Below are 27,247 nucleotides of genomic sequence, written 5' to 3' on the forward strand. Positions count from 1 at the left end.
GGAATATCTTATCAGTCACAGAGAGCCTACACCTGCAATAAAAATCATGCTCATTTGTGATAATGTTTTGCCTTTTCCTTGAAGCGAGTTTACCAAATAAACCAGGTTTACTTTGTCGCTAGGGAAGGTGAAAAGCCGCTAAATCTAACACATATGAACTGAGAAACAAATCTTGACAGATCAGATTATCATAGGCCTATACTCTAGCTAGTTTCCCCACCACCATTCGCTGGATTCCCACATCTATCAAACCAACATTTTCCACGTCGAGTTCGCGGAAGGTATATCGCTACTGTTGGTCCTCTGCAGGTTAGTTTTTAATAATTTAGTAGGCTATTACCTAAGATTTCTTAAGGTCTTTCAAAAGACAACTTTGTTTACATTTCGAACCTATTACGGAATATGTTAACATGTCAAGTCACGACCTTGCAAATCTTTATAACAAACTTGCAAATTATTTCTTTCGACATTACGGCTTTTCAAATCGTGTCTGTAAATATGTCAGAGTTCGAGGTAGAATTAGTAGATTCAATTGCGTTTAATAATGGAATCTCAGCCAATATTCGCAAGGTAGCGTGGCCGAGTGGTCTAAGGCGCTGGATTTAGGCTCCAGTCATTTCGATGGCGTGGGTTCGAATCCCACCGCTGCCAAATGCTTTTTGTGTTGTGAATCCTGGAAACTGACCATGTTTACCTATCCATACGTTTCATATTCGAAATACGTCCATAAGAAGCTATATATAAGCCACTCAGTTATAGAACCTTTCAGGAATAGCCACAAGAAGGGATATTTGTACTATTTGTAATTTTCATAATTTGGATTGACATCTTGTGCCATCTTGTGGTCTAAATTATGTATTCCATTCAACTGACAGATTCAATTTTTTCCAACTCTTCACTAGAAATAATCAAAGTTAGAAGTAAAACATGGTTCATAACAAGATACTTATTCATGTTTAATGGATCATGAATCAGACTGAAATACACCCTTGTGAAAAGCTTTCAGTTACAAAGTTCTTCCAAAGACCATCTCAAGACCGTCAGAGTTCCAGCAGCCCTGTCCTGCAGCATAACGCTGTGCTCACGCCGCACGCAAAGTGGATCATTCCAGCGGCGAGATTACATGTAGAGTCAACGCAAACAGTGTGACGCTGTGTTGCGAAAGTTTATCAATGCAGAGATGTCACTGACGTTTTAGAAGCAATGGAGGGTGAGAGTATTGTAGCTGTGGGCTTCCTCTGCTATACGACACTGCTTCGTATTCGTTTATAGTAGTCATTTCGGACATGGTTGATGACGGAAAAAAACCTTTTGGCTCCTAGCGATTTGCGCAAATAAACAAATGAACGCAAAGTAATTCTCTTCGCTTTACGGTGTGAACACAGCATCAGGCTGGAAGAGGGTTCACTGTTCTGGGTCCACACATCTAGGAAAGTCCCTGGTCTCAGTGGGCCGTGGGCCTCTCCTGGGAGTGCTGCCTGGCCACAAACTGCAGCTTCCGAACAGCCAGCTGGGTGTCCTCCAGGGAGACTCCGAGGTGCCACACAGCCCGGACAGAGCCCCCGACGTGGGGGAACATGAGTACCCGCACCCCCTGCCCCAGGGCGGCCTCCTCACCCTCGCCCACCGCGGCCATCCGGGCGCAGAACTCCACAGGGGTCAGCGTGGGGTTACGCAGACGGAACCGCAAGATGTTGGTTTCCACGGTAGCCATGTCGACGTGGTACAAGGGTGGTTGGCACTCCAGCAGGGCTGAAAGGAACACACACACACACACAGGAACACACAAACACACACACAGGAACACACACACACACACACACAGGAACACACACACACACAGGAACACACACACATACAGGAACACAAACACATACAGGAACACACACACATACAGGAACACACACACATACAGGAACACACACACATACAGGAACACACACACACAGGAACACAGACAGAATCATGATGGGTAACAAACACTGAATGTGTCTGTTCACAGGTAGCAGGTAATAATAGCAACAATAATAATGATAATGTATTCATTTAGCAGATGCTTTTATCCAAGCGGAGGGGGGATTTGAACCAGTGACCCTAGTCAAACGCTCCACCGCTGAGCCACACCCACCCCTACCCATCATGCCCTAGCTAGGCTTACAGCCCCCATGCAAGGTCAAAGGTCACACAGGTCCTGACCTTGAGCGAAGGTCCTGGCGTGATGATGGTCCTCCTCCAGGCGGGCCACCATGTCCCCCAGGGCCAGCCTCCCCGCGGCCGCCAGCACCCCCGCCTGGCGAAGCCCCCCGCCCAGGGCCTTGCGACAGCGCACCGCCCGGGACACAAAGTCCCTGGAGCCCCCCAGCATGGTCCCCACAGGGGCACCCAGACCCTGGCACACACACACACACGCAGACACACACACAGATATAGAAATGTGGAGAGTTGGGGAGAGATGTACACATATGTGATTCAGATACAGGTACGCAGGCCAAGAGAGTGTGTGTGTGTGTGTGTGTGTGAACTGGCCTTGCATGGACACCTGTGTCAGACTGAACTTAAAAATGTGTGTGTTCTCACCTTGGACAGACACACGCTGACAGTGTGTGTGTGTTCTCACCTTGGACAGACACACGCTGACAGTGTGTGTGTGCTGCAGGATGGTAGCTGGAGGAACTCCCAGGGTCACAGCAGCATTCATCACCCTGGCTCCGTCCATGTGAACAGCCAGGCCATAGCGCTCAGCCAGGACACGCACCTGGGCGGAACACACACACACACACATATACACACATACTCTTATATACTCACACTCTCTCTCATATACTCACACACACACACACTCTCTCTCATATACTCACACACACACACACTCTCTCTCATATACTCACACACACACACACACACTCTCTCATATACTCACACACACACACACTCTCTCTCATATACTCACACACACACACACACACACTCTCTCATATACTCACACACACACACACACACACTCTCTCTCTCACCTCCTGTAGGAAGGAGAGGGGCAGCACTCTCCCCCCCTGGATGTTGTGAGTGTTCTCTACACACACCAGGCGTGAGCGTGGGTAGTGGGGGTCGGGGTAACCATGGCGAATCTTCGACTCCAACTCGTCCAGATGGAATGTTCCATCAGGGAGGTTTGTTACCGTGGTAGCGTGGACACCTGCTAGCTGAGGTAACACACACACGCACACACACACGCACACACACGTGCGCACACACACACATACAGAAACACACACACATGCGTACAAACACGTGAACAGAAACACACACATTACAAAGCAGGGTTTTGGTTCAAAGATGTCAGAGCGTGTGTGGACTATTATGTGCACAGTGTGGGTGTGTATTACTGTACCTGTGCACAGTGTGTGTGTGTGTATCTGTGCACAGTGGGTGTAGCTGTGTGTGTGTGTACCTGTGCATAGTGGGTGTAGCTGTGTGTGTGTGTGTGTGTGTGTGTGTGTACCTGTGCACAGTGGGTGTAGCTGTGTGTGTGTGTGTACCTGTGCACAGTGGGTGTAGCTGTGTGTGTGTCTGTGTGTGTGTGTGTGTACCTGTGCACAGTGTGTGTGTGTACCTGTGCACAGTGGGTGTAGCTGTGTGTGTGTGTGTACCTGTGCACAGTGGGTGTAGCTGTGTGTGTGTGTGTACCTGTGCACAGTGGGTGTAGCTGTGTGTGTGTGTGTACCTGTGCACTTCCTCCTTGCTCGTAGATATGTAAGTGAGACAGATCCCCAACTATCATCTCATCACCACGCTCCCTACAATGTACCATCACTGGACAGTGGACACACGCACACAGGGTAGGTTATACGTTAAACAACATACACGGCTTTTTACAGCACTTACTATTCCAGAATCATGTATCATGTTGTGTAAAGGCAGTAATAACAGATGATGCGGATGGGCTTCACCGCCGACGCGAGCTCACCCGCTATCAGGTTGCTCATGGTCCCGGAGGGCACGAAGAGGGCAGCTTCCATCCCGAACATACCCGCCGCCATGTGCTGCAACTCTGCACACGAGACACATACACGCGCTGCCCATCAGGACCATCAACAGGATATGAAGCCATCACCATAACATGTGTACTATCAGTGGGCCTTTATTATGAAGCACAGACATTAGGGAGAAGAGGGGGGTTCTGGTTCGAGGAACGGTGGTGTGTTTTACTTGTGGGTTCTCTGGTGGCGGCATGGCGCTGACAACTTTCAGTGTTGTGACGCCGACTCCGATTGGTAAACTCTTAATTAAAAGAATACACTTAACCCTCGTGCTGCCTTCGGGTCACATGACCCAAAGGTTCATAACGAACCATCGTTGTGTTTACCCAATTTTACCCAATACAAAAACAAATTAAAATAATTTTCTTTTAACCTTTGCAATGTGGGGGGTCTGAGACAGCCTAGCTGTTAAAAGAAAATGCTTCACTTTGTCTTTGTATGCGGTAAATTTGTCGCAATACGACGGTGGGTCACAATGACTGATGGGTCAGAATGACCCGAAGATAACACAAGGGTTAAACTGTTTAATTCTGACCGTTGATAGTTGGGTCCTCTCCGAAGACATCGTCTCCAACCTCGGCTTCGGCCATCGCCTGTCGCATAGCAGCTCCAGGCTTGGTCACAGTGTCGCTACGGAGGTCCACCGTCCGGCAAGGTGCCGACCCTGCGGGGGCCGGATCGGTGGGTTTGGCGGTCCCATAATAGAACCGAACAGTGCCTTTTCGGAGCCCCGCGATGCGAAGCTGTTGTTGTGGTGCGATGACACCCCGGTTTACGGACCGAAACACAGCACGAGCCGAAAAGGTTATGGTTTTCAAAGACATTGTCATCTCTCTCGACGTTAGGTGATAACCGTCTCAATCCATTGAGTTAGCGGTGTTGTAGAAGTGAACTTTGAATCATTGTATTCGACAATCATTGATCGAACTCGGGACTGTAAGACCAGTATAGTGGAGTGTCAATAAAAAGAAACTGACAGCGTGTGTCCTAACGGTGGCGCTGTCTTTCAAGGATAGAGATCGAAAGAAATAGACCAATTGTGTGTGTATGTGCGTCTGTTGGGTGTTATTTAGGGCTGTCTGCTGTGACAAAAAAATACTACTCTACTCTGTCACCCACACATAGCCACATGCCTGGAGCTTTTCTCCCGTGGCATCTCTTAAACAGAATCAGTCAGCAACCCACACAGACGAGAAGAGCAGGGGGAAGACTTGGCGGAGGAATGTGTTCTCTCTGAGAAGGAAGGAGTATATACTCACACACACACAAAACAGTATGAGCGTGTAGATGTGTATCTTATTTGATAGGTTAGAACTGCTAAACGACCTTTGTAATCGGAGACTCTGACAATATTACAAAGGGCTGGCTTCTAGTTCCTCTCTATTCTATCATCTGTGGACTGAGATTAGTTGGGTGGAACAGGAAAGAGCGGTGTGTTTGATAAAACTAAGCTGCTCAAACAAAAACACCTCTTTCTCTCTTTCATTCTCTCTGGGCCTCTCTCCATCGCTCTCACTCATTCACTCTCTCTCTCTCTCTGGGCCTCTCACTCATTTTCTCTCTTATCTTTCTCTCTGGACCTCGCTCTCTCTCTCTCGCTGCCTGCTCTATCAGATGAAACAAATGTCAGCTACTCTGGAGTCACACTCTTTATGCCTGGGATTCTTTACTACCTCCAGACACACACACACACACTCACTTGTGTGTGCACGTGTGGTTATCGTAACACTTCCTGGCGCCCGCTCCATTTGTGGTTAGTTTATCTCTCCTGCATGACTCCACACATCTATATCTGCACTCATAAAAACAACAACAGAGTCAGAGAGACAGAGTCAGAGGAACAGAGTCAGAGGAACAGTCAGAAGGACAGAATCAGAAAGGACAGAATCAGAAAGGACAGTCAGGGGGACAGAGTCAGAGGAACAGAGTCAGAAGGACAGAATCAGAAAGGACAGTCAGAGGGACAGAGTCAGAGGAACAAGGTCAGAGGGACAGAGTCAGAGGGACAGAGTCAGAGGAACAGAGTCAGAGGGACAGAGTCAGAGGGACAGAGTCAGAGGAACGACTGGTTATTCTAGTACTATTGTATTTTTGGTACTATTTATATTTTTTGTATTTTTATATTGTAAATTATGGCTTTATATTTTATTTTAGATATATTTAGTTTTTTAATTATAAATCCCCTTATATTAGTATTAGTAGACGTTGTACCTATAGTATAGTTAGACCACATATTTAAGTTTTAAGATTCCTATATGTTTACTAATGTATGCACCTTCCTGCCAAAGTAAATTCCTTGTCTTTGCAAACTTTCATGGCGATTAAAACCCTTCTGATTCCCATTCTGATTCTGATTCTGTATTCTGATGGTTGGTCAGCTAGACAGGTGGCTGAGATGTGGTTATATACTTTTCACTGTGTCTGACGGCGTTCCTTGCTCAAATCTTCGTCTGTGTGTGTGCATGAGTGTGTGTGTGCATGAGTGTGTGCATGAGTGCGTGTGTGCATGTGTGTGTTTGCATGTGTGTGTGTGCATGAGTGTGTGCATGAGTGTGTGTGTGTGAGTGCGTGTTTGTTTCCTTTTCATTTGGCCTGACAATGATATCCCTGCATTTGTAAAGGGACAGTGTTTTGGCAAAATATTGAATTAGTCATAAGAGAGTGAGAAGCGGGCGAACGACAGAGGAGAGGGAGACATATTGACTCGTTCTGGGAAAGCAGAGCGAGTACGACGCCCTTCCAATAACTATGAAACCAGGGCTCTGAAAATAGAAGAGAGAACGAACAAGGGAATGTTCAGTCCTGATGAGACTCTCTCTCTCTCTCTCTCTCTCTCTCTCTCTCTCTCTCTCTCTCTCTCTCTCTCTCTCTCTCTCTCTCCCTTACCCTCCCTCTCTTTCCCCCCGTCTCCCTCCCTCGCTCTCTCATTCATGGATGGTGGGAGAGAGGAGGTTCCCTGTTCTCTCATTTCACCAGAGAAACGCTCCTCTTTCACAATGACGACAAACATTGACGGGAATAAAACAGGTGTTTATGGGAAACCTAACAATGAACCAGGCACTGACACACACACACACACGCACTCACACATACACACCTTTGACATGCACACAGACGCATTCACACACACACTCTTTATCTCATGGGGCATGCAGAGGTGTCAACATTGCTTAGAGTTTTACATCTGTTGCAGATTTTATGCCAAGGTCCCCTATTTTTTACACACACACACACACACACACACACACACACACACACACACACACACACACACATCTGAGTGGGTTAAGAAGGCAGCAGATTATTTAGTATTCCAGTCTCTTCTAGAACCACTTCCGTATGGTTGTAGTTTTTCATCCTGAAAAACCCTAGCCCCTCTGTTTTTCCCTCCAGACCCTAAAATCACCTTTCTTTCTTTCTTTGCTCTCCCCCATCCCCCCACCCCCCCATCCCCCCATCCCCCCACCCCCCAACAACCCTTTTACACTCGAACCTCCCTTCACCCCTAAATAGCCTCTCTCTCTCCCCTTCTCTCTCACACCCTCTCTCTTTCTCCCCCTCTCTCTCTTTCTCCCCCTCTCTCTCCCTCTCTCTCTCTCCCTCTCTCTGGATGGGAAGTCATGTGATTTCTCTGAAGTGCAGACCTATAAACCAGTAGCATTAGGGGCTCAGTGTGTCTCCTGCATACTCATTGGCTCTCCCAGTCAAGTGGTAACTTGGTATTATGCTGTGTATATAAAGAGACTCCCTGTTTCACCTCTCTGGAACTAGAGCGTGTGTTTGTGTGTGTGTGTGTGTGTGTGTGTGTAAATAAATAACATACCATATCTAGTAGTAAGGGGGGAGAGGCACATTGTTAACTTAACACATAAACACACACACATACACACACCATACCAGTAAGTAATCAAATACCTGAGAGTTTGTATTTAAATGGTATTACTGGATGAAGACTATTGGCTTGTTTGTTCAGTTGGATCATTAACCAACCTCAAGTCGGTCAGGAAGTGACTGTCGCTGGCTTGTTGAATGTTGCCGCAGCCTGTTCATGACCAGGGTGTCTCACCAACACACCAGGCACACGGTCCTGTTCCCCCCTCCCCAGAGCAGCATGCACCCAACTACCTGGGACACAGGGATGTCTACTAAGAAGAGTGTGTGTGCTTCCAAATGTGTGTGTGAGGGTACGTGTGTTGTGTGAGGGGGGGGGGGGGGTGCTTGTGTAGTGTGTAGGGGTGTCTATGAAAATGGGAATTCCTATCAAAGCGAGTGTTTGTGTGAAGAGTGGGTGGAGTGACACCTGAGAGGAAGAAAGAGAGAGAGGGGAGGAGAGAGGGAGGGAGAAAGGGAGAGAAAGAGAGAGAGGGGAGGAGAGAGAGAGGGAGACAAAGAGAGAGAGGGGAGCAGAGAGGGAGAGTGGGAGAGAAAGAGAGAGAGGGGAGGAGAGAGGGAGAGTGGGAGAGAAAGAGAGAGAGGAGAGGAGAGAGGGAGAGGGGGAGAGAGGGAGAGAGAGGGGGGAGGAGAGAGGGAGAGAGAGGGGGGAGGAGAGGGGAAGAGAGAGAGAGAGGGGAGGAGAGAGAGAGGGAGACAAAGAGAGAGAGGGGAGCAGAGAGGGGGGGAGAGATGGAGAGAGGGAGAGAAAGAGAGAGAGGGGAGCAGAGAGGGGGAGGAGAAAGGGAGAGAGGGAGAAGGGGGGAGTCTCAGTCTCAGTAAGGGCTTCAGCACTCGCTCTGTGTGTGCTTACCCTGGAAAACTCCACAGCTGGCATGATGCCAGGACCAGTCTCAAAGTTCAGCTGGGAAGGAGAGAGAAATAAAGAAAGAAATAAAGAAAACAGGAGAAAGAAAGAGACAGAAAGAGACAGAGAGCGACAGAGACAGAGAGAGACAGAGAGAGACAGAGAGAGACAGAGAGAGACAGAGAGAGAGTGAAAGTTACATTCTATAGTGACTCTTGATTTTAGATTCCTTTCCACACCATCAAAGATGGACAGATACTCCCAGTTTGCCCTTATCTCTCTCTCTTTCTATTTTCTCTCCTTCTTTCTCTTTCTCACTCTCTCTCTCATCCATCTCTTTCTCACACACACACACATCCTTTAATGTGGTGTGTTATAGATGCACGTGAGCACCAGCTCTGAGGAGAGACGCTGTACAGCTACTCCTGTTTTACTGTATGCTTTCCATATGCTCTTATTGATCTCTCGCCCTCCTCTGCTCTCTCTCTCTTTCTCTCCTTCTCCCTCCCTCCCTCTCTCTCCATCTCTCTCCTCTCTCTCTCCTTCTCTCCCTCCCTTTCTCTCTCTGTCCCTCCCTCCCTCCACCCCCCTCTCCCTCCTTCTCCCCCTCCTCCTCTCTCTCTCTCTCTCTCTCTCTCTTTCTCTCGGTTTCTCTGCTGATGTTGTGGAATGATGGAATGCAGCAGAGGGTAAATCTCTGGTTTCCTGGAAGCACAGTCTTTATCAGAACCGGCTGCAGCCCGACCAATCACGCCCCTCCGGCTCCCTCAAACACCCAATCAGAAACCTTGCTATGAGCAGCTAACGGCCAACCAACAACCTTTACTGGAAAAGCCTGTTCAGTTCTTCCTGTTCAGTTCTTCCTGGCAGGCCGTTGAGGTCTGTGGTTGGGGTATCACACCTCAACCCCCAAAACACAGCAGTCTCCCTGCCTGCCTGTCTTCAGCCTGCCTGTCTTTAGCCTGTCTGTCTTCAGCCTGTCTGTCTGTACCTGTCTGGCTTCAGCCTGTCTGTTTTCAGCCTGTCTGTCTTTAGCCTGTCTGCCTTCAGCCTGTCTGTCTGTACCTGCCTGTCTTCAGCCTGTCTGTCTTCAGCCTGTCTGTCTGTACCTGCCTTTACATTTTATATTTAACCCTTGTGTTATCTTCGGGTCATTCTGACCCATCAGTCATTGTGACCCACCATCGTATTGCGTAAACTTTACCGCATACAAAAACAAAGTGAAGCATTTTCTTTTAACCGTTGGGCTGTCTCAGACCCCCCACATTGCAACGGTTAAAAGAAAATTATTTTTATTTGTTTTTGTATTGGGTAAAATTGGGTAAACACAACGATGGTTTGTTATGAACCTTTGGGTCATGTGACCCGAAGGCAGCACAAGGGTTAAGATTCTTTTATGTTTATCGTATGCACCTTCCTGCCATAGTAAATTTCTTGTTTGTGTAAACTTACTTGGCGAATAAAGCTGATTCTGTTTAGACTTTTTATTCCTTTCATCCAAAACAACAAACACGACGTGCAGATAGAAGGACGACAGAATATGCACAGCTCTCACAGCAGGTCTGTGTTCCCTGGACTGCACAGCTCTCACAGCAGGTCTGTGTTCCCTGGACTGCACAGCTCTCACAGCAGGTCTGTGTTCCCTGGACTGCACAGCTCTCACAGCAGGTCTGTGTTCCCTGGACTGCACAGCTCTCACAGCAGGTCTGTGTTCCCTGGACTGCACAGCTCTCACAGCAGGTCTGTGTTCCCTGGACACGCTGCAGAGTGACCACATCTCTACTCCTCAACACTCACAGTTGCTAGTTAGTTGTTAGTTATATACAAGTTGCCGTGACACGGAGAGAGATGGGCGGTTTGGGAGGAGCAGGAAAACACCTGAGTTTTTTCAGCAGTTTTTGTTGCTTTTTAAAGAAGCACAGTGTAACACACACACACAAACATTAGAGCTAAGCAATTGTGCTGCGAAGTGGAAAAGGTTTGGAATGGCTGGTGTAGAGGGAGGATGGAGAGAGGGAGGGAGGAGAGAGGGAGGAAGGATGGAGAGAGGGAGGGAGGATGGAGAGAGGGAGGGAGGAGAGAGGGAGGAAGGATGGAGAGAGGGAGGGAGGATGGAGAGAGGGAGGAGAGAGGGAGGAAGGATGGAGAGAGGGAGGAAGGATGGAGAGAGGGAGGGAGGAGAGAGGGAGGAAGGATGGAGAGAGGGAGGAAGGATGGAGAGAGGGAGGATGGAGAGAGGGAGGGAGGAAGGATGGAGAGAGGGAGGTGAGTTTAGCTTTGGCTATGACCCAAATTCCAACAAAATTATTTCGATACTGTGTGGAAAATGTCACTAACTGATCTCATTATAAAGTGTGTGTTTGCGTGCACATGGATATGTGTGTGTGTGACACAACACGTTACTCATGACGACAGTAGTTCCCATAGTGTGTGTGTGTGACTGCATCAGCCCTTCAGTCTCACAAACACATTTCTGTTTCATCACAGGAAAAACAGGAACAATTAAGAAACAAACTAAATGACAGAATTACATCCCTCCGTTTCACACATGCTCTTTACAAATCCAGACATGAGTTCAGAACTGTTACATTGAAAGATTTTAGGAAGCACAGATGGGGAAGTTGCCAGATCGGTCTAATTGCAGTTTCCTTCAAAGCCACATCTTACAGAGTGAACATCATGCAGCGTTTCTGCTCTCTTGCAGAGCCTGGTGTCTGTGGCTGGATTGTCGCTCGCGCTGTCGCTGTGTGCAGGTGAGAGGTGCCTGTGGCTGGATTGTCGTTGTGTGCAGGTGAGAGGTGCCTGTGGCTGGATTGTCGTTGTGTGCAGGTGAGAGGTGCCTGTGGCTGGAAGCATGATGATGTCATTATGATGTCATGATGATGTCAAGCAGCAAGCTGACAAACCCTTCCGTTCACATCAAACACTGACCTCATAAACTCTTTCATCTCTCTCTCTCTCTTCTTCCCTACTTCTCTCATTGCTCCCTGTATACTACACCCCCCCCTCACTCGGTCTTGCAAACACTCTCTCCCCTCTCCCCTTCTCTCTCCCCGCTCTTAGTCTGTCTGTTTCTCTCACACACTCAAACCAGGCAAGCCGTAAAAACTCAACTCAATTAAAGAGCCTCTTTCCTGGAAACAAGCCCCAGACTGAACACCAGGTATGCAGGGAATTGGAATCGTGTGTGAGAGAGAGAGAGAGAGAGAGAGAGAGAGAGAGAGAGAGAGAGCATGAGAATGAGAGAGAGGATAAGAGAGAAATGTAGGACCTCTCTTGATTTCCCTGCCAGCAATACAACCAGACCCTCAGGTACACACTCACACACAGTAATGGTTACACAATGGTTAGACAAAACCACAGACCACTATTACATTTCACCTGTTTAACCTCTTTCACACACACTGACACAGACACACACACACAGAAGTGTATAAGTGTGCAACATCCTCTCCTCCGGATGTGTAAAACCCTGCTGCATTCCTTTCCAGTTAGATACACCCTTCTGTGAGTGTGTGTGTGTGAGAGAGTGTGTGTGTGTGTGTGAGAGTGTGTGTGTGTGTGTGAGAGAGTGTGTATATGTGAGATACATACACCTGAAACTGCTCCTCCAGAGAGGTACAACATGAGGTGTGTGTGTGTGGGACTGTGTTTGGTTGTGTATGTTTGAGCAGTAGAGTGTAATCTTGGGGAATCCATCAGGAGATCACGTGTATCTGCATTGCCCCTCACACACACACACACACTTTCCTCTCTCAATCCCTTCAATGCCTGTGGAATGTACCCACAATGCTCTGGTATGTTGACATGAAAACTTTGTATTGTAGTATTTGTTTTGAATGACTGGTTCCTACAGACTGTGTGTGTGGGCATGTGTGTGTGTGGGTACAGTGTTTAACATGGCTGCAGGCTCTGGACAACCACACCAGGGAGTATTGTTCTATTGGATGCTAGAAATCTTGTTGACATGTCGGTGGTTTGCTCATCAAAAGCAGACAGGCAAACAAGTTGTGTAGTGTGTGTGAGTGTGTGTGGACTGTGTTCAGTCCTGTTACCGTAAGTGCTGTTGACTCAGTCAACCCGTTCTGCAATGAAAGTCACGCTGGGAAAAACTAAGCAAGGATGCAACACACATCGTCAAGAAATTCACAAGGAGAACCAGGTTCCTTTTGTAAAAATAGTGCTCTTTAATATAAATTATTGAAATATCTTAGAAATATAAATATGTGCAAAGTTACTTTGTTCATTTCTTGTTGTTGTTGTAATACTTTTTGTCTTCTCTTCCAGAATGTTCAGCTTGCACTGACAAGCTTGTGTCTTTGTAAAAGACAGATGAATCTCTACATGTGAGTAGGAGGTCTGACATGTAAATGTTGTTGATTTGGCAGGTTGACACCCTCAGGAAGACAGCAAGCTGCAGCCCCGGCACTCACACACCGATTCAGAGGAGTAACACACAAACACACACACTCTCAAGCTGACACGCATACATAAAGACCATCACACGCTCACACACACACACACAGCCAGTCCAGACAGCCGACAGATGCTGCTTTCGTGCCAAAGAGAAGCGGGGTTCTGGTGAAAGACAGACAAGGAGACTAGCTGGGGTAATGAGGCAGTAAACAGGATCCCAGAATAAGGGCTGCTCGTGGTTCTGCATCAACAACTTCCTGTCCGGTTGCATCGTTTCCTTCCGAGTCTGTTTTTTTTTTATTCGTATTTTTTTTTAGAATGACTGCTTCACCCGTGCTCCCCTCCTCCCCCCCCCCCCCCTTTCCTTCCTCTCCCTCTGTCACATATGTCATTATCCTGCAGCCGTTGTTGAGTTTGTTATTGTGTTTGTTCTGTTGTTTTTTTGCCGAGCTGGACTAAAATAAGATGTGCTATGTCTGGAGCTGCCTGCCAAGACTTGGTTCTGCACAACGTCACTGTCACAACACACTCACTCACGACACACCCTCTCACGACACGCCCTCTCACGACACGCCCTCTCACGACACGCCCTCTCACGACACGCTCTCTCACGACACGCTCTCTCACGACATGCCCTCTCACAGAAACCAGGGAGATGGGGAGGGGAGGGAGGAGAAGGGAGGGGGGGGGAAAGGGGAGGAGAGGGGGGAGTCAGAAAGAGAGGGAGAATCTTCTAAAATAATGGACACCACATCACACTTTTTGCAAAAGCTACCTCAAGCAGACAAGCATATAGAAGCTGTGTGTGTGTGTGTGTGGTGTGTGTGTGTGGTGTGTGAGAGAGTGAGGCTAGTGGTTGTCGTCAAGCCTGATGCCCCACACCCTTCTATGAGGCAATGCTTCTTGGCACACAGCAGTGGAAATGTGTAGACTTACACACACACACACACGTACACACACACACATACACACACACACACACATACTTTCTCTGCTCTGGACCCCTTGCTCTGACATTGACTGCTGTTCTCTTGATCTATCTCTCTCTTCTCTCTCTCTTCTCTCTCTTCTCTCTCTCTCCCTCTGGTGCTCCAGCCAGTCTGTAGCCAGATTCAAGCCTTGACAGCTTCATCACCAACATCAGACCAGAGACTTCTCATTCCTAGAACCAGCAGAGAACCAGCAGAGAACCAGCAGAGAACCAGCAGAGAAGCTCCAGGGAACCGTGTGATGTTCAGAGCCAGAGCTCACTGCCATCGTGATAACCTGTCAGGCTAATGTTCAACGAGAGTCTGGTCTGAGTGTGAGCCAGTCACCAGGGAACATTGATCCTGGTGTTTACCTGGCTTGGTCTGACCATGAGACACCAGGTTGGAGAAAGGGGGGGGGGGGGGGGGGTAACCCACACGGGTCTCTTCAGAATCCTGCTGTGTCCAGGCCAACATGCCTCCAGCCCCTTCAGAACCGTTCAGACTTCCGTCTGTCGAAGAGTAACTTTGCCCACATCGCCCCTCCCTCCCCCCAGGGAGCAGTTCCTCCCCCCCAGTGCTCAGATGGGAGCGTCGTACTCATCCAGGAAGTCTCTGAGCGCGTGCGGGAGTCTCTCCGTGACCTCCGACCCCGGCGTGCGTCCGTTCAGCGTCCTCCTGCACAGGTGCTGCAGCGAGGACAGGGAGGACGGCAGCGGGCGCCGCAGCTCCAGAGGCACGCGCTCCCCGCCCGTGTGGATCAGGTACACACTCACCCCCGCCTCCCCCCCTCCTCCTCCACCCTCCCCCCTGCCCATGTAGTGGGAGATGAGCTTGAGCACGCAGTCGAAGCGGGGCGGTGTGAGGCCGCAGCAGGGGTCAGGCTGCAGGAAGAAGCCCCCCTCTCCGGAGCTGTGGATGCGCAGGTTCTTGGTCCCGTGGCTCGTCTGCACCGTCAGGGTGAAGAAGTGGTGGTGGTCCGAGGAGTCGCGCACCAGGAAGGTTCCGGGGGGCTCCGAGCGCAGCAGGGACCCCGCCTCGCGGCCCCCCACGGGCCCCCAGTAGAAGCCGCTCTCCTCGAGTTTACGCAGGGCACACATCACCTGGGGGGGGGGGGGGGGTTAGACTCTGCAAAACCTGAACTTAAACTTTAACATTGTTGGAATGTATTCGCAAAAAAATTTACTATAACTGAGACACTGGGAAGGAGGGGGGATTTGAACCTGAGATCTTAAGTGCTGCGGTTGATGCTTTACCACTGAGTTGTCCCCATCTACGCACTACATGCTAAGTGGCACTCTGTCCACCTCACAGGGTGGCTTTGCTCCATCACTTATATTATTATGATATCACTCTATAGAGGTGTGTGATGATACAGCCCTCCTTCCCCACACCCTCTCCACCCCCCTCCCCTACACCCACAAACCCACTCTCCACCCTCCCCTACACCCACAAACCCACTCTCCACCCTCCCCTACACCCACAAACCCACTCTCCACCCTCCCCTACACCCACAAACCCACTCTCCACCCTCCCCTACACCCACAAACCCACTCTCCACCCTCCCCTACACCCACAAACCCACTCTCCACCCTCCCCTACACCCACAAACCCTCTCTCCACCCCCCTCCCCCATCCCTCCAACGGGAACCAACTGACCTGCTGGTAGTGGGCGTGTGAGCTGAAGGGTTTGTAGCGGTGAGGGGTGATGTTTGACCCCTGACCCCTGGCTTCTGGGGGGGTCACGCTGTTCATGGCGGGGGGAAGGGGCCTGCTGTGGGTTACCATGGCGCCCTGACCCCCCGCCTCTTCTGGCTCTCCCAGGGGCGGGGGGTCCAGAGCAGGAGGGGGGGTGGGGGGGAGGAGGGGGGAGGAGGAGGGGGTCACACAGTGGGCCCAGGGCGCGGGGAGAGAGGAGCCTGATGCATCCAGAGAAGAGCTGGGAGGAAGCACCCACACACAGCTGGAGAGAGGGGGGAGAGGAGAGGGGGGGAGGGAAGGGAGAGGAGAGGGGAGAGGGAGGGGGGAGAGAGGGAGAGTAGGGAGGGAGGGAGAGAAAGGGTGAGGGAGGAGGGAGGGAGGGGGGAGAGGGAGGGAGGAGAGTAGGGAGGGAGGGGAAGAGTAGAGAAAGAAGTAGGAGAGAGAGAGGTGGATAGAGAGTCAAAAAGAGAGAATGAGGAGAGAGACCCGAAAGAGGGAGAGAGAGGAGAGGGGGAGAGAGAAATCTGGGATTACATGACAGTACAGTGTGTCCTATGACTAAGACTCTCCACTACACGCACACACTTTATGCAAACTTTGACTTGAGGGTATAATTATGTTCCTGCCACCAGGTGGGGTTTTTTCCTGGAGTGATTGACGCCAGAGAGAAACAGCCCATTCACAGAAAACTTCGCTCTATGATTTGAATATATGAACAGGTATACTGGCTGACAATCCTATGTTTCAAGCAGCTTCCTTGTATCTGCCTGAGAATATTATGACATGACCGACTTCAATACGAACAGCAGTAAATACATCAGCGTAGTACACTATGTATTCATGGTTCCAAATGGTTATCCTCCGAGCGTGTAAACATTTAGACTGCAACTCAACACCGATAGTCTTCTATTGTCTTCGATCCGGCGCCACGCCAGGAATTGGAGAAACGGGTCACCGTGAATGGGACCGCTTCTTTTCTTTCGATGAATAACCTATTTTTCCCCCTCGCTCAGAATACGACGGCCCCATTTCCCGGTTTCACCGTGAATGATGGCACCCTCGTCTTGGTCGCCTCTCCGCTCCGGTGTGATATTTTGGTGGACCGGGACTTACGTGTGACTGCACTAGCTCCACTTGAATGACTCACAACTCGAGGCGCCACAAGGAACCGGTCTTGCGTTTAGGAAAGACGGCGTGCATTGCTCTTGGTTGAACTGACTCACAGAAAAAATACTTTCACAACAAGCACACGAGAGCGCAATGTATGTCCCCATGACTGCACTGCGACATAGGCTACTGGAGAGTACAGCCCGGAATATCGAGTCTGCAAAAATTATGGATGAAATCCACAACACTAACGGCTTGGTTGATGTCCTGTTGCACGGTCGCGTTTTCCTCATCCAACCTTTTCTCCAAGTAGTGGCACCAAGACAGCAGTCCTTTCTCTGTCATTACCTTGGGGGGGTTCGCTATCCTTGGCTGTCCGTTCCACGGGGATACAATACCCGATGTTCCCGAGTGTCGCCGTGTTAAGTTAATTATTAACTTATTCATTAACTTCTCATGCGGAGCCCAATAGGGGTGTTTACACGCGGGGTTAGTGGGATAGTCAAACCAGACCGCCGCTAGCGCTAGTCGGACGGAGGGAGCTGTGTCTGTACGGGCAGCGCGTGAGTAAAGGCTATTCGTAAGGCTCCACCTCCTCTCCTCGGAGGTTCTTCCAGTAAACACGCACGCACGCACGCACGCACGCACGCACGCACACACACGCACACACACACACACACACACACACACATTCTTTCTGCCTCTTTCTCGCTCCCAAACACGCGCACACAGACGCACACACACGCGGTCTTGGCAGATTGCCAATAAATAAACAGTGTGACCTTCTTTACGGGACGGTTCCTATTTGCCGGCAGATCCTCCCTTCTTGCTCTTCTCGCTCCGGCAAGGTAAAAAAAGTTGAAGCCCCGGGAAGACGATAATTCAACACATGGACAACTAAGGATATTATAAAACAACGGATAACACTAAAGAGTGTTGTCGCTGATCAAGTTTATGATGCATGCGGACCTATATCGCTTTTCACAAAACACATTAGTAGTAGGCTAGTAGCGAATCGTAGTAGAATTTGACATAGCCGGCGTAGGATAGTAATACACTACTTTAACATAAGCCCTCGGCAGTGAGATCCAGTTAGTCTTACTTACGGACGGACATAAATTGATCATAAGTCTTTCTAATTAAGATTCTCATAACTACCGTTCCTGTTATTCAAGACTCATCCACTAGAGGTCTCAGTTCTCAGTCACTTCCCTCAAATGTCACAGGCCTCATATTTATTATTTCACTTATATAAACAAAGATTTTACATTAATCCTGTGTAGATGTTTTCATACATAACAATGTTTTGTGTTTGTTTAAGACAGGTGTGTCAGGTTTGTGTATGCGATTAAATTAGGCCGATATGATTTTGGTTTTGTTTGTGAGAATAGCCCAATAGTCCATGATCTCCTCGATGCTTGAACATGGTCTATACTTCTCGTAGAGCTAAATTAGCCTAAATTAGGGTCCTCTGACTAAAGGTTATACGATTCACATTTCCACGGAACAACGCATCATAACCCATTATAACAGGCTATAGCCACAGTGAGAGAATACTGAAATAAATCTTAAGCAAATCTCGACAGTTGACATGTATAAATAATCACAGTGCAGTTAGAGAAATAGCCCGTTTCTGTGGTTACTTCAGCCGACGCGGTGCACACCGTCTGCAACGTTCCTCGTGTTTTGTTTGTTGTAATGCGCAGGTGCCACAAATAAAGTTGAGTCAATTCAAACGTGGCTGTAATGATGGCGGCTCCCATGTCGTGGAGGAGGTTGGTGTATTCGGTGTACACACCGGCCCTAACCGGGGTATTCACCCGCATATCTGACCGATTCTTTCGAACAAGGGACCGAAGGAGAGGGTAAGATGTAACGCCTGTGTGGACCGAAAAAACGGAGATTGACATTGATTCTCTGCAGTGCTAACGAAATGACAGCACTGTCAACTTGTTGTGTAAACGACCACTGATGTGTGTTGTGCACCCTAGCTAGCTTCATTCTACGACTTTTGCTGCCAGCATGCTTAATAATTTACAGTACCGTTAAAATAGACAACCAGGCTGCACTATTTGCAAGGTAGTATTAGATTACCGACGTGGTGTTCATTTTAGCTTGTAGCTGTTACATAATCGACACAAAGGGTTAGCCCCGGTTCTTAAAACTAGTACACACTGTTCTCGTGTCACCGTAACGAATTCCAGCAGCGGATCAGAACATGTTTTGGTGCCCCGGAGGGAACGCATTTTATTACCTAGTTAAGGTTTTAGTCATAAACACGTGTTGAGTGTCTTCCAGTTTTGTAGCTGGTAGCTTATATCTAGACTCACGGTCACGGATGTTGCTATCTTGATTCTCAGTTTCACATCAGCTTTATTTGAAAAAGTCTAAGAATATGCTTAGGTTTACCCAGAAGTCCAATGCAGAAGTGTATTCAGGCTTATCTTAAAAGGGGCAAAGACCAGGACACGTTTAGTTTTTTTTACAGTATTTCACCTAAAGCGAGAACAGTAAAGATTCGGTTATCATTTCCTTAGTAGAGTCGGAGTGGGAATGATAAGGAGTGGGAATGATAAGGAGTGGGAATGATAAGGAGTGGGAATGATAAGGAGTGGGAATGATAAGGAGTGCGCTCTGCGCTGTAACGAGAAACGGTGTGTGTGAGAATAGGAGGCTCTGTCCCAACCACGTGCTTCAAATCACCCAGGAGGAACTGAGAAACGTGTGTCTCAACTCCAAACATGGAGCATTACAAGGTCCAAGACGTGCTGCGAAGCTGAAATGTTAGGGGGATAAGGAAGGAGCTGCTAAAAGTACACATTCTTAATTTAACAGTGATTGAGTGTCCTCTTGTCACAAGATGAAACAACCCCTGACAACCCCCCCCCCCCCCCCCCCCCCCCCCCCCTAGGACGAGTCTGATCTCCTCACAGAGCTTGATAGGGACGTCAGGTACATTCAGCTGAACTGTGGGAGTCACTGACACTGGAGACCCTTGGTCTCCTGGTAGTTTGTGACCTGTGGCTCTCGTGTATTCAGGGGTCACGACCTTAAGGTTTAGGCCCCTGCTACCTTTTGTCTGGCAGGAAATGATGTCAGATGTTTTGTTAGGAGGGCAGGAGGGGGAGGGTCTAAATGGCCTTTTTCTCTACTACTATTAGGTGTGTTCAACTTCATGCGTCGCCTGCAGCCGGCTGCAGCCCGGCTGACTTGAAGTAGCCAATGGCATTCTCAGCTTCAAGGCGGCCGGCTGCAGCCGTCTGTCGGCGCCGCCGTCACTGCATGAAGTCGAACACACCTATTGACAGTGTGACAGGTGATGACACACACACACACTCCTCTCTCTGACACACTCCTCCCCCCCCCCCCCCCCAGGTCCTCTGTACTGCTGCTGGCTCCTCTCCTGGCCGAGGCAGACCCCGCCCCCAGCCACGCCCCCGTGGCCCAGGGCTCAGACAGCCTCCACACTCGGTTCCGCTGGATGGCAGAGCATGTGCCCTCCTTCAGGGTGCCTGGGACACACATTCATGTCCTCTCTTCCCCGGACCAGTTCTACCAGGTCATGAAGGTAGGACACCTGCTCCACTGTCAGCGGCATCATGATAAGGATGAAGATGATGGGAATGTGTTTATTTCGCTTTTATCGCTCACATCGCTTTTATCCAAAGCGATGTACCAGTCAAATGATCTACCCACTGGGCCCCATCAGTCTCCTCATAGCTGATGACACTGGGAGGGGTGTGAGTTATTATGGGTTCATAACAGCATCCGTGTTGTGGGCGGTAGTTGGCATGTCGTCTGTTAACAATGGCAGCAGTCAAGTGTTTTACTGACAGACAACTATTTATTTAGGCTTTCTTCCTGTGAGTTCCCATGCTTGATGTTGATCCCACCCAGTCATCCTCTGTGTGAGTGTGCATATGTGTGAGTGTGTGTATGGGTGTGAGAGTGTGTTGTAGATGTGTAACCAGTGTGTGTGTGTGTGTGTTTTCTATTCAGGCACGTATAAAGACAGCTAAGAGGAGAGTGGTGATGGCCTCGCTCTATCTGGGCACAGGACCCCTGGAGCAGGACCTGGTAGGACCATGTGTGTGTGTGTGTGTGTCAGGCCTGAATATATGAACCTGAATACGTTGAGTGTAATGTGAACTTCTTACCTTTAAAGTGTGTGTTTGTGCTCAGGTGGACTGCATGCAGGAAGCTCTGGAAGTTTCCGAGGCGAAGGGTGGGGACCTCAGCGTGTCTGTGCTGCTGGACTACACACGAGGATCCAGAGGTCTGGCTTCCTGTCTGCTCGCTGTCACAATAAAAGTCTGGACTAGGATCATATCGTGTGTGTAAGTGTGTGTGTGTGTGTGTGTGTCCAGGCCAGACCAACTCCAGGAGCATGCTGCGCCCCCTGCTGGAGCGTTTCAGGGAGCGTGTGCGCGTGTCTCTGTACCACACCCCGGACCTGCGCGGCCTGCTCCGCATGCTTGTGCCTCAGCGCTTCAACGAGACTATCGGGGTCCAGCACATCAAGGTGTACCTGTTCGACAACAGCATCATCATCAGCGGGTAGGGGGGGGGGATGTGTGCCTGTGTATCTGTTTATCTGTGTGTGCAATAGAAAGAGATAAGTGCTGTAAATTTAAGGACCTTTGTCACAGAATGTCCCTCTCCCCCCCTCCCTCTCCCCCAGGGCTAACCTGAGTGAGTCCTACTTCACTAACCGGCAGGATCGCTACGTGCTGCTGGAGGACTGTGGAGAGGTGGCTGACTTCTTCTCTGCTCTGGTGGGCGCCGTGGGAGACGTGTCTCTGCAGCTGCAGTCAGACGACACCGTCAGCATGTTGGACGGCATGGTGCACCCCTACAGAGGTACACACACACCCCTACAGAGGTACACACACACCCCTACAGAGGTACACACACACACACCCTACAGAGGTACACACACACCCCTACAGAGGTACACACACACCCCTACAGAGGTACACACACACCCCTACAGAGGTACACACACCCCTACAGAGGTACACACACACACCCCTACAGGTACAGACATACAAACACACACAGACAGACACAAATGCACTGCCAACTCTCCTGCGTTTTAGACAACAATAAATTAATTCCAGAAAAGAGGAACGCCGATCTCAGTAAAAGGGAACATTTAAAATGTAGCTGAGTTTGCAATTCCCCCTGTTCTGTGTGTGTGGTTCTGTGTGAGTGGTTCTGTGTGTGTGGTTCTGTGTGTGTGGTTCTGGTCATGTTTGTGAGAGACACGCAGCGTGACAGCCTTTCTCTCTGGTTGCTAGGTAACCGGGCAGATTTCTCAGAGTCGGCGCGGGATCGGATCATGGAGGTGGTGAACACGGCACGGATGCGGCAGCAGCTCAGCCAATCAGAGGAGATGGAGCGGGAGGCGCGGGGGGAGGAGGGGGGAGACACTTGGGTGTTCCCCCTGGTCCAGATGAAGCCTCTAGGGATCCAGGTGGACGAGCAGATCACAAAGGTAGGAGCCCCGCCCCGCTCGCCGTCATATGGCGATGTCATATCCTGGGTGCTGTGTACTGGTATTGTTTCATGATGCTGTGTGGCCTTTTGTTACATAGGTAACGGGTGTTCAGTAACCCAGGTCTAGTCTTCGGTAACCTAGGTAACGGCTGTGTGTAGGCTAAATGTTCGGCAACCTTGGTGACCGTGTGTGTGGTCTCCCAGCGCCTGCTGACGGACGCCGGTTCGGATGCCACCGTGTTCCTGACATCGGGGTACTTCAACCTGACGCGCGCCTACATGCGGCTGGTGCTGGCGGCCGGGGCGAACTACCGCATCCTGACCGCCTCCCCAGAGGTCAACGGCTTCTTCGGGGCGAAGGGCGTTGCCGGGGCGATCCCTGCAGCCTACATCCACATCGCCAGGCAGTTCTACAGCAAGGTGTGCAAGCTGCACCAGCAGGACAGGGTGCACCTGCACGAGTACCACCGCTCACACTGGACCTTCCACGCCAAGGGTGGGTTGGCACACACACACCTGTATGTGTGTATAGGTCAGGCTGGGACCTATACACACCTGTATGTGTGTATAGGTCAGGCTGGGACCTATACACACCTGTATGTGTGTATAGGTCAGGCTGGGACCTATACACACCTGTATGTGTGTATAGGTCAGGCTGGGACCTATACACACATACAGGTGTGTATAGGTCAGGCTGGGACCTATACACACCTGTATGTGTGTATAGGTCAGGCTGGGACCTATACACACCTGTATGTGTGTATAGGTCAGGCTGGGACCTATACACACCTGTATGTGTGTATAGGTCAGGCTGGGACCTATACACACCTGTATGTGTGTATAGGTCAGGCTGGGACCTATACACACATACAGGTGTGTATAGGTCAGGCTGGGACCTATACACACCTGTATGTGTGTATAGGTCAGGCTGGGACCTATACACACCTGTATGTGTGTATAGGTCAGGCTGGGACCTATACACACCTGTATGTGTGTATAGGTCAGGCTGGGACCTATACACACCTGTATGTGTGTATAGGTCAGGCTGGGACCTATACACACCTGTATGTGTGTATAGGTCCCAGCCTGACCTATACACACCTGTATGTGTGTATAGGTCAGGCTGGGACCTATACACACCTGTATGTGTGTATAGGTCCCAGCCTGACCTATACACACCTGTATGTGTGTATAGGTCAGGCTGGGACCTATACACACCTGTATGTGTGTATAGGTCAGGCTGGGAGCAAAATGTTGACAGGAATGTAGCTGTTCTCTAGTTGGAGACACGCGTAGCGTGTGAGACTAACACTCATGTCATCCAGCCACAGCCTCGGAGAAAGGATGTACACGCACGCACGCACACACACACCCTCTCACACTCTCATTCCTGAGGTTTGGAAAGGCTTCGGGGCTGGTGTCCCAGCATGGCGTCTTAGTTGCAGTTCCTGGGTCGCTCCCTCGGTCAGGAGAGAATGTGCGAAGACTTTTTTAAGGTTTCAGTGGACGTGTCTTAATGTAGAATGCAGCTGGTGGGTGGAGCGATGTTGTTAATGGAAGGTGACGCTGAAGAAACATGTCCTTCCTGGATGCACAGTAAAGTTTGATTCCGTTGCACTGTCCTCCTCAGGGTTGTGGTATTACCTGCGAGGCCAAGACCGCCCCTGCCTCACTCTGATTGGCTCTCCCAACTTCGGCTACCGCTCTGTCCACCGTGACCTGGAGGCCCAGATTGCCATAGTAACGGAGAACCCGGAACTGCAAGCGCAGTTACATGAGGTAGCCCCCCCCCTCACACCACCCCCCCCCTCACAGCAGTACCTGACACACTCCAACCTGATCTACATGACCTCTTCTCTTCATGCATGTTGAAGTTGTGTCCCTCCCCCAGGAGCAGGAGATGTTGTATGAGCGCTCCACGGCCGTGTCTCCTTCCACCTTCAAGCAGCCTGACCGCCACGTGAAGCTCTGGGTCAAACTGGTCACGCCGCTCATCAAGAACTTCTTCTGAGCTGCTGGAGCCTCCTCCGGTATGTTTAGGTACGGACATTCGTTCCATCACAGGCTGTCATTCACAAACGGTGCATGTAGAAAGCACAACAGGAGATGTGCGTGTCGAGGAAGGTGTGCAGGTGAAGGTTCGTCGAGGTACGCCAGACATCATGGTGTCACATGCAGAAATCAAACAGCAACCACATGCACGTAACTGTCTACACTCAGAACTAACCTTAGTCATGCTGCAGAAGGGGGAGGGAGAGATGGAGGGGGGATGGATGGAGGAGAGACTGAGGAGTAGGAGGGAGGGGGGATGGATGGAGGAGAGACTGAGGAGTAGGAGGGAGGGGGGATGGATGGAGGAGAGACTGAGGAGTAGGAGGGAGAGATGGAGGGGGGATGGATGGAGGAGAGACTGAGGAGTAGGAGGGAGAGATGGAGGGGGGATGGATGGAGGAGAGACTGAGGAGTAGGAGGGAGGGGGGATGGATGGAGGAGAGACTGAGGAGTAGGAGGGAGGGGGGATGGATGGAGGAGAGACTGAGGAGTAGGAGGGAGAGATGGAGGGGGGATGGATGGAGGAGAGACTGAGGACTAGGAGGGAGAGATGGAGGGGGGATGGATGGAGGAGAGACTGAGGAGTAGGAGGGAGGGGGGATGGATGGAGGAGAGACTGAGGAGTAGGAGGGAGGGGGGATGGATGGAGGAGAGACTGAGGAGTAGGAGGGAGGGGGGATGGATGGAGGAGAGACTGAGGAGTAGGAGGGAGGGGGGATGGATGGAGGAGAGACTGAGGAGTAGGAGGGAGGGGGGATGGAGGAGAGACTGAGGAGTAGGAGGGAGGGGGGATGGATGGAGGAGAGACTGAGGAGTAGGAGGGAGGGGGGATGGATGGAGGAGAGACTGAGGAGTAGGAGGGAGGGGGGATGGATGGAGGAGAGACTGAGGAGTAGGAGGGAGGGGGGATGGATGGAGGAGAGACTGAGGAGTAGGAGGGAGGGGGGATGGATGGAGGAGAGACTGAGGAGTAGGAGGGAGGGGGTGAGAAGGGAGAAGAGCGACGAGGAGAAGGGAGGAGAGCGAGGAGGAGAAGGGAGGAGATGAAGGAAAGGGAGGGGGGGGGAGCCACAGACAGGAAGCCACCTTGCATGTTTGTAGATGCATCTGTAGATTATCCGACCAGGAAGTGCTGAGGCCTGAAATAAGCCGAGCAGGAAGTGCTGAGGGCTGAGCAGTGCCAGTAAATGCTGTGGGGGGGAGGAGTGTGGGGGGGGGGGAGGAGTGTTTTTTCACATTCATCATCTGATACAGAGCTGCCTGCTTACAGTTAACTGGTGCAACTAGATCTTGCAATCCAAACTTTTCTGGAATTACACACGCACTTTTCCCCATGACATTGGGAAATGTGTTCAGGGATTGTTTAGTTAAACTCTCAGTAGAAGCGATGTCAGGGCCAGGGGCAGGGTTTAACTACCAGAGGAGAGGGATGGAGCTCTGGTTAACCTTGTGCTGCTTTCGGGTCATTGTGACCCACCTTTTGCACCACGACGGTGGGTCACAATGACCGGAAGGCAGCACAAGGGTTAAGCTGCCTGTGTCGGTGTGTTTGGGCCACACTAAACAGATCAGTAAAAAATGCATTTTCATTTGATCCGCCATGGGAATGTGGAGTATGAGGATGCAGATGGCAGAACAGGGCAGCTGTTGTTCTCCAGCTGTGACGTGCAGTGCCAGTAAATGCTGGAGACGATCCAGAAGGGTCACGGTCTCTTAGAGACTTCCAACGGCTCGTCCTAACGCCTTAACAGCTCCAGCACTCCTCCATTCAGCTTATTGACAGGTCGGAGAAGTTGTGTGTGTGGTACAGACTGCCCTCTAGTGGACTGTAGAACATGGATACAATCAGACCTGTCCTCCAGTTCCTCACATGCCCATGTAGACCCCGACACTTGTAGAGGTGCATTTAAACCTGTCACTCACATCTATGGGCGTATGTGAAGCCCTCTGTGACATTGCTTGTAAAAAGGGTTATACAAATACAACCCTGACAGCTTCACACTCACATCTCACTGAAACAAACAGCACTGTTCCAAGTCTGGAGTACTTTCTTTCTTTTTACTGTTAATTGCAACAAACCGTTGTGTGTGTGTGTGTGTGTGTGTGTGTTTCAGACGCTGAGCAGGAGGCAGACAGCAGCCAGGGTCCACTTGGCAGGCTTCTCTTTGCTCTTGAGGTTGAAGGTCCAGATGTATGTGGGTCCCCGTGTGCGGGTCTTGTAGACGGGGCAGGCGTACACGCTCCTGGTCTCCTGCCGGTCCACCGGCACCGCCTTGATGAACATGACGGGCAGGCTGGGCGTCAGCTCCTTCACACGGGCCTCTGCGATCACGCCCGTCTGGCTGTCCCAGCGTGCCCCTGCGCACACACACACACATTAACACAACACACACACCAGATCACTTCAGACCATTCTGCCTGTTACCATGACAACACTGTGTTTTCTGCCTTGTTTCATCAACTCGACGCATATCAAAAACCAGAAGCCCAGTTCCTCCACCAGAGGAGTCCTGAGGCTGCAGGGAGGGGGGCCTGGGGGACTGATCTCTGACAAGAGTTTCCAGCTCTGAACACAACTGACAGTATTTGTTGACTACTCTAACCACCTGATACCGTCACCATGGCAACTGTACAGCGTTTCTTCTTTGTAATATAAAGCTGGAGTTTTAATAAGGTACAAAAGTATAAAATATTAAAGGTTTGACTGGTTGCCTCTGCTCTCTGTGATG

The 27,247-nt window shown here is 50.2% G+C and overlaps 4 protein-coding genes and 1 non-coding gene across 7 annotated transcripts in view; 2 read left to right on the forward strand and 3 right to left on the reverse strand.

Annotated features, from left to right (window-relative positions):
* The first annotated feature begins 569 nt into the window (after nucleotides 1–569).
* On the forward strand, nucleotides 570–651 carry trnal-uag (transfer RNA leucine (anticodon UAG)). Its single transcript has one exon. It is a non-coding gene; the product is annotated as a tRNA-Leu (tRNA).
* Nucleotides 652–945: 294 nt separating this feature from the next.
* Nucleotides 946–5,007, reverse strand: tha1 (threonine aldolase 1). 2 transcript variants are annotated; one of them, XM_062474240.1, is made up of 7 exons: nucleotides 4,573–5,007; nucleotides 3,965–4,048; nucleotides 3,722–3,810; nucleotides 3,015–3,200; nucleotides 2,618–2,755; nucleotides 2,197–2,389; nucleotides 946–1,752 (listed from the first exon to the last, which is right to left on the reverse strand). In XM_062474240.1, exons 1-7 carry the CDS (start codon nucleotides 4,865–4,867, stop codon nucleotides 1,445–1,447), a joined length of 1,293 nt encoding a protein of 430 aa, XP_062330224.1. In that variant the 5' UTR covers nucleotides 4,868–5,007; the 3' UTR covers nucleotides 946–1,444. The 2 variants fall into 2 exon arrangements, with proteins under 2 accessions (XP_062330224.1, XP_062330225.1); XM_062474241.1 differs by having other exon boundaries at nucleotides 1,542–1,752; nucleotides 2,578–2,755.
* Nucleotides 5,008–12,938: 7,931 nt separating this feature from the next.
* On the reverse strand, nucleotides 12,939–16,066 carry socs3b (suppressor of cytokine signaling 3b). The gene is made up of 2 exons (XM_062474268.1): nucleotides 15,819–16,066; nucleotides 12,939–15,262 (listed from the first exon to the last, which is right to left on the reverse strand). The coding sequence occupies exons 1-2, from the start codon at nucleotides 15,945–15,947 to the stop codon at nucleotides 14,741–14,743; spliced, it is 651 nt and encodes a 216-aa protein (XP_062330252.1). The 5' UTR covers nucleotides 15,948–16,066; the 3' UTR covers nucleotides 12,939–14,740.
* Nucleotides 16,067–18,677: 2,611 nt separating this feature from the next.
* Nucleotides 18,678–27,227, forward strand: LOC134030845 (CDP-diacylglycerol--glycerol-3-phosphate 3-phosphatidyltransferase, mitochondrial). Of its 2 annotated transcripts, none has more exons than XM_062474220.1 (11): nucleotides 18,678–18,832; nucleotides 20,343–20,535; nucleotides 20,967–21,044; nucleotides 21,150–21,243; nucleotides 21,335–21,524; nucleotides 21,649–21,827; nucleotides 22,268–22,464; nucleotides 22,671–22,962; nucleotides 24,097–24,245; nucleotides 24,358–24,506; nucleotides 26,633–27,227. In XM_062474220.1, exons 1-10 carry the CDS (start codon nucleotides 18,714–18,716, stop codon nucleotides 24,475–24,477), a joined length of 1,611 nt encoding a protein of 536 aa, XP_062330204.1. In that variant the 5' UTR covers nucleotides 18,678–18,713; the 3' UTR covers nucleotides 24,478–24,506; nucleotides 26,633–27,227. The 2 variants fall into 2 exon arrangements, with proteins under 2 accessions (XP_062330204.1, XP_062330205.1); XM_062474221.1 differs by having other exon boundaries at nucleotides 24,358–24,496.
* Nucleotides 26,605–27,247, reverse strand: part of LOC134030887 (dynein axonemal heavy chain 17-like) — a 39,687-nt gene continuing 39,044 nt past the window's right edge. Inside the window, exon 80 of the mRNA XM_062474280.1 lies at nucleotides 26,605–26,876. Coding sequence (XP_062330264.1) covers nucleotides 26,629–26,876 — 248 coding nt within the window. The 3' untranslated portion in view covers nucleotides 26,605–26,628. The remainder of the gene's footprint in view (nucleotides 26,877–27,247) is intronic.

Source organism: Osmerus eperlanus, chromosome 12, assembly GCF_963692335.1.
Source record: "Osmerus eperlanus chromosome 12, fOsmEpe2.1, whole genome shotgun sequence".
Lineage (NCBI taxonomy): Eukaryota > Metazoa > Chordata > Actinopteri > Osmeriformes > Osmeridae > Osmerus > Osmerus eperlanus.